The sequence below is a fragment of the Centruroides sculpturatus genome, unplaced genomic scaffold (genome assembly GCF_000671375.1).
Source record: "Centruroides sculpturatus isolate CEXI.00-Female unplaced genomic scaffold, Cexi_2.0 scaffold424, whole genome shotgun sequence".
NCBI classification, from domain to species: Eukaryota; Metazoa; Arthropoda; class Arachnida; order Scorpiones; family Buthidae; genus Centruroides; species Centruroides sculpturatus.
This window is the reverse complement of record NW_019384695.1, coordinates 488,622-503,261: the sequence shown is the minus strand read 5'-3', so window position 1 is coordinate 503,261 and position 14,640 is coordinate 488,622. Positions and strand designations below refer to the sequence as shown.

The following is a 14,640-nucleotide window of genomic DNA, read 5'->3' as shown; positions in this document are numbered from 1 at the left end:
CTTCTATATGTGACTCTTCATGAGATTAAGCACCCCAAAATCAGCCTATCTGGATTTTTGAAGACCCTAAAAATTGGAGTAAAATTTAAAAGTAAAAAAATCTGGAACTATTTCTCAAAACAATACTAAAAATCAACTGTTTTCTACTTTACTAGAGATGTATAAAACATAGCTCATAAAACATGAGAAATGCTATTGCACAGATACTTTCAAGACATGATAAGGTTAACAGAGTTCACATTACTTGTTAAATACATGATAGGCTTAATAGAGTGCACTCTATCAAGCCTATCATGAGTTTAACAAGTGATCTGTAAGCTGATTTCAGGGAGGCTATATCTTGCAAAGGGTCACATGTATATCATCAGTTCCTTTGACATTTTTTACTCCTAAGGACATAGTCTACAGCTCTGATAATATCCCAATAACCTCATTCAGAGCTGCATTTCTACTGGTTGTTGTTTTTATTCTATACTATTCATCCACTTCTAAACTTTTGTAATCTTCCGGTAACAAGGAATCTTAGAATTTACTAATTTATGATTTCAAAATAATCAAAATATATGCACTATATATTGAATGAAACTAGAAATATATAATCTACAAAATAAAATAACTAAAATATAAAAATAAATAAAAATTAATCATCAAATTAAAGGTATATAGAATAATAATAGTTCACTGTTAATACATTAAGTGGAATCTTTTGAAATGTTTTTGAATACCATTTGCAATAAAAATGTTTGCATTCCAATATAAAATTTATGAATGATATTGATTTGTGAGAAAAATTTTATGAAGTACTTTCTATTATAGCAAAAATCTCCTCAAATAGGATATGCCTGAAACTTGGACATTTATCATGGGAACACACACAATTCCTGTTAAATACATATATAGTACAGCATCTCCTATATGTTGGACTCCTTGTATATCTATGGGTTCTCATTTAATTCCGCTATGATGAACAATCTAATACGTCACAAAAATAAAAGAGAGGTCATTCTTTATATGCTGTACATACTGAATGGAAAGTGTGCCTCCTCTCTATCTTGAACACTCCTCTACGTTGGACATGTAGACTTAGAATGATTTCACTGTATTATATTTTTTGAAATGTCATATTTTTCTTAAAACTGCTGAATATGTTTTAAACCATACAAATTGAACAGATTGAAAAAACTGTGAAAAGCCAAATGGGAAAAAACAGAAAATCATTGAATGATAACACAATTCAATGAATAATAAACTTGCTTTGATTGGTTTATAAAAATTTATTAATAAAATATAGAATATTAAGAACTCAATCTGCTTTATTGGAGTCCATATAAAGTACAAATAAAAATCTAATGTAAAAACAGATTTCCATAGTAGTTTCAAATGCATCTTTGGAGAAATTTTTCACAATTTTAATAAGAATTGATTTTTTTAAAATAAAAAACATCTATTCCTAATTTTGAACAGCTCTATTAAAAAACAGACAATTATCATTAAAAATCTACTGTTCATCTAAGTTTGAAGTCTTGAATATAAATTAATTAGAGCTTGGATCTTATAAGCTTTTAAATACATAGAATAACCAAACATTTTCGGTCCATTTAAAATAATTTTCTTCAGGTGTTTGAAAGCACTAAATACATTACAAAAAATTTTATTTTGCACTTTTAAAAACATTCATTTTCCAAACAAACATTTTCATTTGCTTATATTATTTTGAAAGAATCAGAATCTGAAATTTTTAAAACACAAGAAATTAAATATAATATAAAGAAAAAAATTTGATTTTTTTTTAATCCCAAAAAGGAGAGACTTTTAATATATCAGAGAATATTGAATAATGTAGCAATAAATATTATTATTAATTATACTTCACTGAATATTTGAAATGAAACTAAAAATATCTATAATTTAATTAATACCTAATAGTTATAAAATTTTCAAATGTTTGTCACTTTGATTTTTGATTAATTTCAGTTCTTTTCAATAACTTTTTTATTTTAGCTTGACAACATAATAAAATTAAACAATATATATGTATAATAATAATATATAAAAGACACTTGCAATGAAATGAAACCATATAAAAATAAATATAACAAAAATCATTCATGGAAAAGAATAAACTACATGTCTACATTAAAATCCAACACAAACTTATTTTATAAACAGAATGGAATTTTTATTTACATTAGAAATGTTTTTCAACCTCTCAAGTCTCTCTCCAATGAAACTGAAATTTTAACAGAAGATACAAGAAGACTTTCTAATTTGAAAGTTTGGTTTTGATTTGTAAATGCTGATGTTTTCTGGATTATAATTCAGAAATATTAAATGCATGATGATCAGCAGATTTTCAAAATTATTAAAGCTATCATTTAATCAATTATGAAGTCTGCTTACGTAGAACGATCTAAAAACTAGATTGAATATAAGTTTCTATTAATGAACACAACATGAACACTTAATGTAATTAATTCATTTGATTTTAAATAAAATGATTTACGATGAAACATAACAGCCCTTTTATGAAGAAACAATATATATATAATTTTTTATTTCATATTTGTAAAAAGTAGTAAGAAGTTAATTGTACTTCATGCCATATAATAATCTAGTGTGATGTTACAATGTAACATATTCTGTCTTACAGCGTTAAAACTGTTTTATTCAAAAATTGCAAGTACTTTTGATATCCTCTTTATGCTGATTCAATTTGAATATAATCAAATTGACTGAAGAGGATAGTTGTACACTAACAAAAGTACTTGCAATTTTTGAATAAAACATTGGTTTAACACTTATGGTGCACCAAACAGTAAAAGTAGTGATACTTTGCATTTTAAGGTCAAAACAATCAATTTTATCACATACAAAGGATACAGTTATAAAGTCAAACTAGTTAAATAAGAATGATATCATTATTCTTACTTTTGCTGGACATTTTGGCCAATTTGTTTAAAACAAAATGGTTGTTCCTAAAGCCAAAGTTCGAACATTGTTGGTACAATATAGTAAGACCTCATTTAGTGCTTAGGATGCATTCCTAGATGACAAAGCACTAAATGAAACAGCATTAAATGAGGCCATTTTAACACACAGTAAATAGGGAAAGGGGAACACATGACAAAAATAAACAGATTTTAGTTTAATTTTAAGTTATTTTTATATTAATTTGCTTAATAATATATGTTAAATAACACAAACATATGCACACAGAAATGTAAAGTTCATTTTTTGTGATGAAGGTCCTGGCTCTTCTGAAATTCTTGTTTTTTGTGATAGTCGTGTAGTTCATTTATCACTTTCTTTTTCTTTCCTTAAGTAAACGTCAGTAGCAGGAGATCACATCCAAAACACCTTGTCTTCCTTTTGCACTCCTTTCAAAATCTGGATCATTTGCTACAATTTGATCAACGATTTTGGTTATCGTTACCAAACTTTTACTAAGGAATTCTGTAAAGAAATTCTTTGAGTTCTTTGTTTTCAGAATCACCATTTTCCAGTTCTACATGAATTCCTTGTTCTGCCAGTTCTTGAAAATCGTCTTGGCAAGGTTCTCACCAGAAACCTGCAGTAATGCCTCAATATCCTGCTCGTCTACATCTCCTAGTCCTGCTGTATTGATTAGGTTGACAATGTGGTCAACGATAGGCTCTTCTCATTGAGAATTCCTGGATACCTCCAGCCATACCTTCTTCCACACTCTGTTCATGCATTCATCAGTTAATTCTTGCCAAGTAAAATTGATATTGCCTACAGTATCCAAGATGTTATATTTTTTCCAAAATTGCACCAAACAAATATAGATTTAAGAAAAGTATAGTGCTATGATGAATTGCCACCTTTTACTGATTGGTTCATGTTTGGGAATAATTGTATTATATATGAATCAATGAAATGCCACGATAATTTGAATCAGCATAAATTTTGAGTTTTTTTAAGGCTTCGAGCAGACTGTGTTATATCAAATCAGCATTAATCAAGGAAGTGCTAAACAAGGTCTTACTGTATCTGGAAAATTTTTTCTCAGATTATTTCACATAGAAATTATTTGTCATTTCATCTTTTAATCCACTCAAAGGAATTTACAAATATCAATATTTATATATTTAGTTGACTGGATTAAAAGATTCCATTTTCTTCATGATGTGAGCTAACTCTGTATGAATATCATTCAAATTCCATTTAAAATATCATCAATATACAACGTGTGCAGTGTATGAAACTAGTTAACTTCACCACACACCGGGTTGAATATATGACCCCCATTGAACATTTGGTGGAGCCAACATATAGCATTTCCTTATCCCATCTGTTGTCTCTGATAGGGACGCTATAAATGCCCGGTTGTATGTCGGGGTTAGGAGGGTCTTTTCCATTATGCAGTATGTTGAAAATGGACAGGCATCTCCTGTACAATATATTGACTCGACGTTAAGGGTCAATATAGTGTACAGGAGGTATCAAAATAGGGGCCAGGATAAGGGAGCATAAATCTGACACATAATAGGTGTACAACGGACCTCTCAACTTATGCGACGGATCCAGATATTATGGGAAACCTCACCGGAGCAACTATTATCCTCACCACCACCCACCTGGAACACCTCAAATAGTTGGAGGCAATTGAAATATTTAAGGCATCCAGCCTTAAATATTTAAAATTAAAATTAATGCAGAACCACTGCATTAATTTTAAAGTGGAGATGTCCCTTTCAATGGCATGGCAGGTCCTAATGGACAATAGCATTTGATTTTGCAATCAGATGTAAAGTGGAACGCATGTGCATTTCAAAACTCATTATGTTGTTTGATATTTAAAAGTCTTGGAGTGCATGTGCATGTGGTGTCCTGAAATGAATACCTTTCAAATTGTGTTTGAATATTAATGGCCAACTTGTATAAATGAAAGTAGAAGCCTGAGGAAGAGTCCAGAAGGGGCTTTGAAAACATTTGCAGTTATCTAACATAAGCACTCTGGTTATTTGGTTAAAGTAAATGAATCCCATGTCATGTATGAAACTAGTACTTTATGACATCTTAATAGTAATTTGTTTAACTCATTTGACTTTATGAATGTACCCAAACTTTTAAACAGTTTTAAATTTGGTATATTTAAAATAATTAAGTATTGAAAAATTTACATAAAATTCTCAATTTGCAGATTGGACATTATACAAGAATAATTAACTTTTTTGCTGTCACAGAGTTTATTGAAAAAAACCCAACATTTTTTATCACTTTCAATTAATTTATAATCTGACAATGGTTTATCATGTCATCATGTTTTAAAATAGCTTAAATATAAATTTTGTTCAGAATATTAGCATATAATTTTTAAAATTCATACAATTCAATATTTTAAACAAAATATTGAAAAATCTGAATTTAAAATGAAAACTGCATCTGTTTTGGAAACATATAGTAAATATATGTTATGAGTAATTTGAATTACCTTCTACTTTACAATATTTTAAAATAAGCAATTGTTTATATCAAAATTCCTAAAACTTTATAAACATTCTTAGTACATTTATCATTCACAATGTAGTCTTTAATGACAAACATCAAGAAGTAATTAGAAAGAAATTTACAAAGCAGTCTTTGCTGATACCAAAAAGATGGTTTTGTAAATTTCATTCTATATATATATATATCATCTCATTTATTAAATTATAAAAAATATTTTGATTCACTATTAAAAATTCCCACTAAATTCTAATGAAATAAAAATATAATTTTACACATAAAATACATCACATATGAATAGGCCTATACAATATTTACACCTAAAAAATATATTATATGTATATTACATATAATTCTCACAATTATATTCCATAAAATAGTATTTCCATTTATAAAGGAAGATTCCCAATAACAGGAAATACATCTATTTGATATGGTCTTAGAGGAGAAAGTACTGGTATTGCTGCCATTATTGGAGGTTTTTCTGATGCAGCATTCTCTGTCTTCTTCATATTAGTAATAGGAATAATACCAATTAAATTCTCTATGTTAGACACTTTTAAAATATCAATAATTGGAATAGAAAGATCACCAGCTACAGATTTTAAGTCATTGAGTGAGTTCTTTTTTCTACAAAATTTTTTGTGATAACGATACAGAACATTATACTGGAAAACTCTACAACAAAACTGACATTTGTATGTTTTTAAATGATTTGTTCGTGAGTGTCTAAGTAATTGCTCTTTATATAAAAATTTCTTATGACATATAAGACAGTGGAATGTTTGAGTTTTTAAATGCATTTGCATATGATAATAATAGATTGATTTTTTAACAAATATTTTTTTACATTGTTTGCATTTAAAGTGGTTTCCATAAGATGATCTCTCACTATTTGTTTTATGTTCTACTTGAACATTTTTCTTGAACCATTTTGAAGTTGCAGAATCCATCTCATTTGGAGACAATGTATTATTCATTTTTCTTCTGTTTTGATAGCAATTCTGTTTTATTTTTGAAGAAAATATTTTAGATTTAGTTCCAGTTTTTTCAATCATGTTAGAATTATTAAATTCTTTTGATTTTAAGGATGTAGTGATACATTCCTTTGAATTTACTGAATAAGAACAGTTTTCTTTTGGTACTTTAAGTTTTCCATCAGTTGGAAATTTTTTAGTAGTAGTAATTTTCTGATGGGTTTTTGATTTAACAGAACGTACATGTAACATTGTATGACAACAAAGTCGTTCAGCAGTACTGAAATATTTTTTACAAAAAGGACACAAGTACAATATATTAGTATGATCATTTAAAAATTGGTTTTCTGAATCAATATTTTGTAAAGGTTTAGTTTTTCTGGGTGTTGATTTCAAGTATTTGGTATTGAAATACATTGATGAATTAGTGTTGCTATTTGACAAGAATTTTATGTTTGTTTTTATATTTGATGTTTGTAATCCAGAAGGCTCAATATAACCAGATGAATCCACTGTAACCTTTTCATTGGAAAAATCTTTAGTTGTACAATATTTTAATTTCATGGAGTTATAGTCGGAATTTATTGTATGAAATGTTTGTTCATTATTATTTAAATATTCTTCAAGTTCTAGTTTTTCTTGTTTATATTTACCAGATTTATGCATAACATCATGATCATAAGACTGACTTGTTTTTGTATTATTATGAATAATTATATTATCTAAATGGTTTTGCCTTCCTGCTTCTGAATTCATTGCAATATCTGAAGGAAGATATCTCATTATATTTTTTATATTGTCATCATTTACTGATAGCATATTTGAAGATGTTTCATTTGGATAATGGAAAACTTTACCTGAAGAGGGACTATTTTCAGCACTTTCATTATTATTAGAACTATCAACTTCAATAGATTCAGAATCACTTAAAAGTACACTTTGTACATGAGTTTTTACATGGCATTCAAAATCTTCTTCAACTGTAAAATCCATCTGGCATGGAATGCAAGTAAAAGTCGTTTCTGCTTTACTCTGCTGTTGTATTAAATGAGAATCTATTGAGCTAGACTGTTTATTCATTTCACCATTGTTAAAATAAGTTGATGCTTTTGAATTATCATTATTATTTTCAGAAGAAATTATATTAGAATTACTGGTGGAAGGAAGAGCAAGCAACTGAGAATGTATTGAATCTGCATTATTTTGAGACATTGAAAACTTGGAACAAGAAGAACTTTCTTTTGAGACAAGTTTTGAATTTCCATGGAAGAGAGTCATATGCTGATGATATTCCGAATTTGTTAAGAATAGTCTCAAACAAAGACAACATTTATATTTAAATTTCTGTTCATGAACAGACACATGAGCACTACAAGTTAAATAATCAAAAGGAATTTCATAATTACATACATTACATTGCCAAATAGAATTGGGCTGTGGTATATTTTTATTGAAATAATCTGAAAAATTTTTATCAGAAGTTGCTTGCATTGGTAATTTTGTAGAATTATCAAGAATATTTTCTTGATTGTTACCATCATTTTGATTTGAAAGATTATTTGTATTAAATACAACTGATTTATTTCTGAGATCATTACTTTGTGAATGATTATCAAACGTATAATAAGTATTAAAAAGCATATTTTCTAAGTTTTTATCTGATGTGCTAATAGCAATAGTATCTGCAGATGCAAATGATGGCAATGTATTCATGAGACTCTCACCATCAGCTATCTGTGTTCTCCATTTTCGTCTGTCCAAATTTTCTGTTGATACTTTATGACGATGTTTAAGATGGTGCAAAAACACATTTTTCTGTCGAAAACTTCTATTACACAAGCCACAATGAAACAAAGCTGTACTACTATGCAAGGCCTAGAAATAATAAGTTTATACAAATAAATAATTATCAAAAATATCAAATTTTATAACTAAATATTTTTGAAATTTATATTTATTGAATTTCTAGAAAAATCCAATAAAATTATCATAATTTAAACAACAAAACTGCAAAATTATTATAAAAATTATCAAGAATTTTTATTATTATCAGGAAATTTATCTGAATTACATTCAATTGAAATACCAATACTAAATTCTGTAATATAATTATTTCTCAATGCATTAATCTATGGCCTATCCTTATAATTAGAATTAATTAGGATAGGAAATAAAATAAATTAGGAATTTATCTTAAAATATCAAACTTTTGTTATTTAAAATTTAATTCTAATATAAAACAATGAAAACATTCAGCTATTTTTAAATCAAATTTAGACTATTATTTCTTAAAACTTCTTTGATTCTTTAAAAATATTTTAAATAAATAAAGTATTTTTAATAAATTAACTGCAATATAAAAAATTTCCATGTTACAAAATAATACTATAACTAATTTGAAAAAATTTATGATTAATAAATTTTAAACAATGTTAAAAATGCAAAAACAGAATCTTCTAAAGAATGATAAACAATGTAACAAATCATGATAAAATTTTATACAAATTTTTGGCTTTCTTAACTTCAAAATTATTAAGCTGAAAAGATATTCCAGTGATAAATTAAAATATAAGAAAAATTAAATTTTTCCATACTTTATGTCTCATTAATGTTCCTTTTTGACGGAAACATTTTCCACAAAACGGGCATGCATGAGGTTTTACTCCTTGATGAATAAGAAAATGCATCTCTAGTGTAAATTTACGACTAAAGAATTTGAGACAGACTGGACATTGGAATTCCTTTTGTTGTGTGGCTGTATTTTTTATCTGATGCTGAGAATCCATACTTTATAATCTGTATAAAAAAATTTGTAATTTTAAATAACTTAAATTTATTTTTAGCTATGAAATTAAACTAACATTCCTATAAAAGAGATTATTAAATAATTTTAACCTGTAATTCGTAAATTAAAAATTACAACTTTATCTGATTACATTATTACTTCTAAAGCATTATAACCATATGAAGAGAAATACTTAAAAACTGTTTTAATATTTCCAAATTTAATATAAAATATTATTATTCAAATTACAAAAACTTAATTCATGGAAAAATATTTTTCATTTCACGAATGAATGTTTTTTAAGAATCTTTAGGAAAAAAATTAAACATGTTAGTTGTTTTTTTTAAATATCAAGTAAATATTTATTAATGAAGTAAAGATTTGAAATTTTACATACTAAAATTCTTTACTTTGATATATAGAAAATTTTTTAGTGTGGCAGTTTTCTTTTTTAGATGCTAGCATGCTAATTTAGTGCTATGTTTTAATCATGATACTGCTTAGTTATAAAGCTTATATATATTTTGTATGTATTTTAACCAAATAATCAAATAATAAACAAAAAGCACTAACAACTTGTATTTTTTTAAAATCTAGTTGATAACCTATGAAAAGATGCTTGTTCGTAAAATTTTGCAATACAGACAACAGACAACAGATCAATACATATGAGTGAAAAATTAATACTTTATGGATAAACTATTGTGAAGTCAGTTCCACCACAACACTGAAGAATTTGCACTAGATGGATAACCAAGTGTACATGACCTGTGCAGAAATACAGGATAAAAATTGTTTGACTAATTAGGAAAATTGAGAGACACTACAGAGATAATACACTAGAGAGTACTGTACTTCTGTAATGTTGGTGTGATTATGAAATGATTGATGGAAACTATTTTTTATGTTAATTGGTTACTATAAATTAACTTAGTAAGTAGCAATTTGTATTTTAATATTAGTTACATTTTCTTGATTTTTTGAATTACATTAAGATAATAATAATGCCTCCAAAAGATGAAGCTAAGTTACCTCTGAACCAATGCTTTGTTGGTTGATGGAAGAGATCACCAAGTGACCATGTATGAAGAAAAAAAAAAACTGGATGTATTATTTTTACAATCAAGATTTAGAAGAAAAGGATACAGAAAGTGAGATGCTTGCTATTCAGTCATTTTTTGATAAATTATCAGAAAAGACGGAAGAAGTTCAATGATTAGGAAATCTTAAATCTTATAACAATAAAATTTTATTTAAAAATAATCAGCTGAAAAGTGAAATTCAGCTCTTAAAGAAAACACATTAATCTAGAGAATGTAGAAAACTGGTCTTGTTATAGCATTGACACTGTTAACCACTCAGCAGTGAGTGATGACTATAGTCGTCAAGGGTGATCATGTGGCAGTGGTGAGGGACGACTATATTCATCAAATTCTTTTGGGGGTATTGCCAAAAACTAGCCTAAAACTACCACGAAAAAAAAATTCACATAAAAAATGTATTATGTAACAATAAAAAAAGACTTTTCTTTACTAGACATAACTGTTTACAAAATCTTTTTCCGAAACACCAATGAGAAAAAATGCGTGGAAAAATATTCTAAAAATTTCGCACGTTTATTCTCCACTACTAAGGGGTAGCACCATACCTGACTATTCCACTTTCTTTTTCAGTTGAAAGGTTAAATTTAAAGAACACTGTATTATGATTAATAAATACGGCTAAGGTAACAGCAGTTAGTTCACTTTATCAAAAATTTGCATCAATGATTTTCAAGGTCAATATCAAAGTTGTATAATTTAGGAGTTAAAGCTTAACAGAAGATTGAAATCTCTAAATTATAATACCATATTTACTCGAATACAAGACAATCTCACATATAGGATGAGGTGTGACTTTAATGATCAAAATAAAGAAAATTAGATTAATACAATTCTAATTTTATTTTGTTTAATAACAAATAAAATATCAAATGCCATAAATTCACACATTGTCCTGCAAAAATTACTGGCATTTTAAACTTCAAGGAAAAATCATGTAAAATTGACAACATAATTTGTTCACGTAAAGCTGGACAATCAGGAACCTTTTTTGCCAATTCTTAACAGTTGAATTCACTCTTCATCAATTACACTTATGACTTTCTTTGAATTTCCAAATAATCATCTGTTTTCATGTGGGAATGAATTAAAACTTATATCGGGCTCCTGTTTAATTTTGGAATTCAGTTCAAAAAACTTTTCCTATTGCTATTCATCTTTACTCCTGACAATACACAACAACGATTCAAACAACCCAGATAAAATACTTTTGTTTTTAAACACCAGATGATGATAATCTGGTAAAATATGTGAATACATAGTTTACAAAAATTATACAAAGACGAAAAGAATCCTTCACTCCCACGACAACCTAGGTTTTTGAAGCAGTGAAAAATGGATAAAAACCTTGTCTTATATACAAGTAAATATGGTATTTTGAATTAATTTACTAAATAAAGTTAAAAAAATTAAATTTATTTACAAAATAAATAATAAAGAAAATGAAACCTTCATATAACCTGTCTTATTGTTCACACCATGCCTTCAGAACAATTGTTGAAAGCAATATAATTACCAGTATGCAGTTTAGACATTGCCATCTCAAGCATTAAAAATACTGTCTTTTCTGTTTCATTCTGTTAAAAAATTGTTGTAGTTATACATAAACAACCAAGCCCAAAAATTTTCTATAATAATCATATTAACTTCTGAATTATTCAGACAATAGTTTGGTTAACTATTAATTATTAATATATAATAATTTTTTCTAAAGGTAGGCAGTTAGACTGCCAGGCTAGTATATTTTGGTATGGCTATTTCAGTGCAAGAAAAACTTTCTGCATTTATTCACCATTATCATTTGACATTAATGTTACTTTATCACACACAAAACACTTGAACCAGTATATATTAACTCAAATTAGCACTTTTATGAATGTTTTCATCTGTTTGTAACAACTTCAACCTGAAAATGTATGTTATAAACACACAAAAATGTTTGTAAATGAACTAATTTTAGTTTATTTGCTGGTTCAGGTTCTCCACCACATTTACAGGACATGCTATTTATTAATGATTATCTGACACACCTTACAAATTAAAATTTTTAATTAGTTAAGTTGTTAATTAGAAAAAAAGATCATTTTTAAGAATCATTGAATTATTAATACAGTAATACCTCGACTTACACTACCCTGACTTACGCGAACCTGGAGTTATGCGATTTTTAAATCTCGTCGATTCGTCTTTTGTTTGCCACGCAACTCCTGATTACTCACTCCCCCCACACTATTGTTCAGCTTACACGTTCGGACATGTTGCGCAGAATCGACACATAGCTACAATTTATTTTGTGTTATTTATTTCTGTGTTTGTTATATCTACGGAGACTTGAGAGACTCTATGTGTATCATTTGACATTAATGTTACTTTATCACACACAAAACACTTGAACCAGTATATATTAANAATATGGACCGTTTATTTTGAAAGTGGTGTAAGTCCATTTTTTCTTCTTTCGAGATATTTAAACATTTGCATTTTAGTTGATTCAAAAATATAAATAAAGTGTACTAAGTTTGACAATGTTTTTATGACTTTAGAAATATGTAAGTTGATTGCATAAAGACTTCTATGTGAATTTAACTAAACTAATATATTTTTTCTGGACCATAAATGGACTTACACCACTTTCATAATTATTGAACTGTAAAATTCATTAAATTTCTATTATGTAAAACTCAATTTCACTTGAAACAATTTGTGTTTTATTCTGATTTTGTTCATATATAATAACAAGAAATAAAATCGTATTGTTTATTCTGAACATTAAAATATTTACTTATTGTTAAACTATTTTATGATAAGTTTATTATTATTATGAGCTTACAGACTCTATTATTACTTATTAAACTATTTTTATGAGTTTATCATTATTATGAGACACTGCTTTTCATTTAGATTCATTACATGGATTTTTTCCCATTCCATCAAATTGTACATTTGTTGGTAATATTTATAGTTTTACTCCTCTGTTGTAAGGGGGATGTCTTTAAATGATGTCCACACTGAAAGGGAGGGAGGGGATTAAGACAACTCGGACAAGGGGGTTGAGTATTAGTAGACATCCATTTATTTCATTAAATTTTATACAGTATGCATTTTATTATATTTATTTCAAAGTTTCTTGTATGTTTCATTTCTACTTATGGTATCTATTATTCATAGTGATGAACGTTTTAAAAGAGGATCAAGTTTTGTTGGATGCCTGAAGAGGAGAGGGGTTATGGAAACTTGAATAAACTGGGATGAGAGGGGGGAAGGGGAGTAAAAATTTCAAGATAAATGCAGGAGTAATTTATGGACAGCCCCTTAAGAGTTTTCTCAAATTAATAATTTTGCCTAGCTAGCACAGCATTTTTAAAGTTGTAAAATTTTAAAATTTAAATATGCCATTTGATCTATAACTGGGACTTGGTCTGATCTGCTTTGTTGCATTTGGTAATGATCCGTTGTACAATACCCATTGCTGTTACAATAGTATTAAGTAACATTACTGTAAAATGATAATGAATTAATGGAGAAAGTTTTTTTTGCCCCCAAAATGTACAATTCATTTCGACTTCTATCTTTTATTAACAGTAACTAATAATTACAATAATTTTTGAATTAAATTTAATAATTATTCAATTTAATTCAAAATAATAATTAATGAAATCTCAACTATTGGGTTGTTCGAAAAGTAATTTCATTTTTTTTATCACTAGACGGATTAGTTGTATTTTTCCTGCCATTTTCATTCTAAACCATATTATCATTATATATTTTGACAGCTAGCATTTTAAGGCTTATTTGTAAAAAATTTTGTTTGATTTTGTGCAACTGTTTATTTTTTGTGTCCCATCAAATACAGAAGATCGAAAGCAGCATTTTCGGCCTTTTTTACCGAATTTTATTACCAAAAAGGTAAGAATGTTGTTCAAGTGAGAAAAAAATTGTATGACATGTATGAGGAAGATGTATTTACAGAACGACAGTGCCAAAACTGGTTTACAAAATTTCGTTCTGGCAATTTCAATATGGAAGATGCACCAGTTGAAGCCAATGAAAACAAAATAAAGGTACTGATTGAAGCAAACTGCTGAACAACAACACGTGAAATCACTAAAAGATTAAATTTGTCAACTTGAACTGTTTATGATTACTTGAAACAAATTGGTTTCGTTTCAAAGCATGATATATGGGTTCCACATGTTCTTAGAGAGATGCTTTCTTTGGCGGGATTTTAAGGAAATATTTTTTTTTGGAGCTTTTACCAGACAGTTTAACAATTGATTCGAAAGTGTACTGCCATCCAGTAAACAAATTG

The 14,640-nt window shown here is 27.5% G+C and overlaps 1 protein-coding gene across 3 annotated transcripts in view; it reads right to left on the bottom strand.

Moving 5' to 3' along the window:
• Positions 1-5,453: 5,453 nt before the first annotated feature.
• The window catches only part of LOC111627429 (zinc finger protein 148-like), a 16,950-nt gene continuing 7,763 nt past the window's right edge, over positions 5,454-14,640 (bottom strand). The window contains exons 2-4 of one of the 3 annotated variants that reach the window (XM_023370998.1): positions 11,781-11,908; positions 9,041-9,242; positions 5,454-8,321 (exon numbers count right to left, since the gene is read on the bottom strand). In XM_023370998.1, coding sequence (XP_023226766.1) covers positions 5,859-8,321; positions 9,041-9,232 — 2,655 coding nt within the window. In that variant the 5' untranslated portion in view covers positions 9,233-9,242; positions 11,781-11,908 and the 3' untranslated portion in view covers positions 5,454-5,858. Of the gene's footprint in view, positions 8,322-9,040; positions 9,245-11,780; positions 11,909-14,640 lie in introns of all 3 variants that reach the window. The other 2 variants (XM_023370997.1, XM_023370996.1) reach the window with 2 other exon arrangements.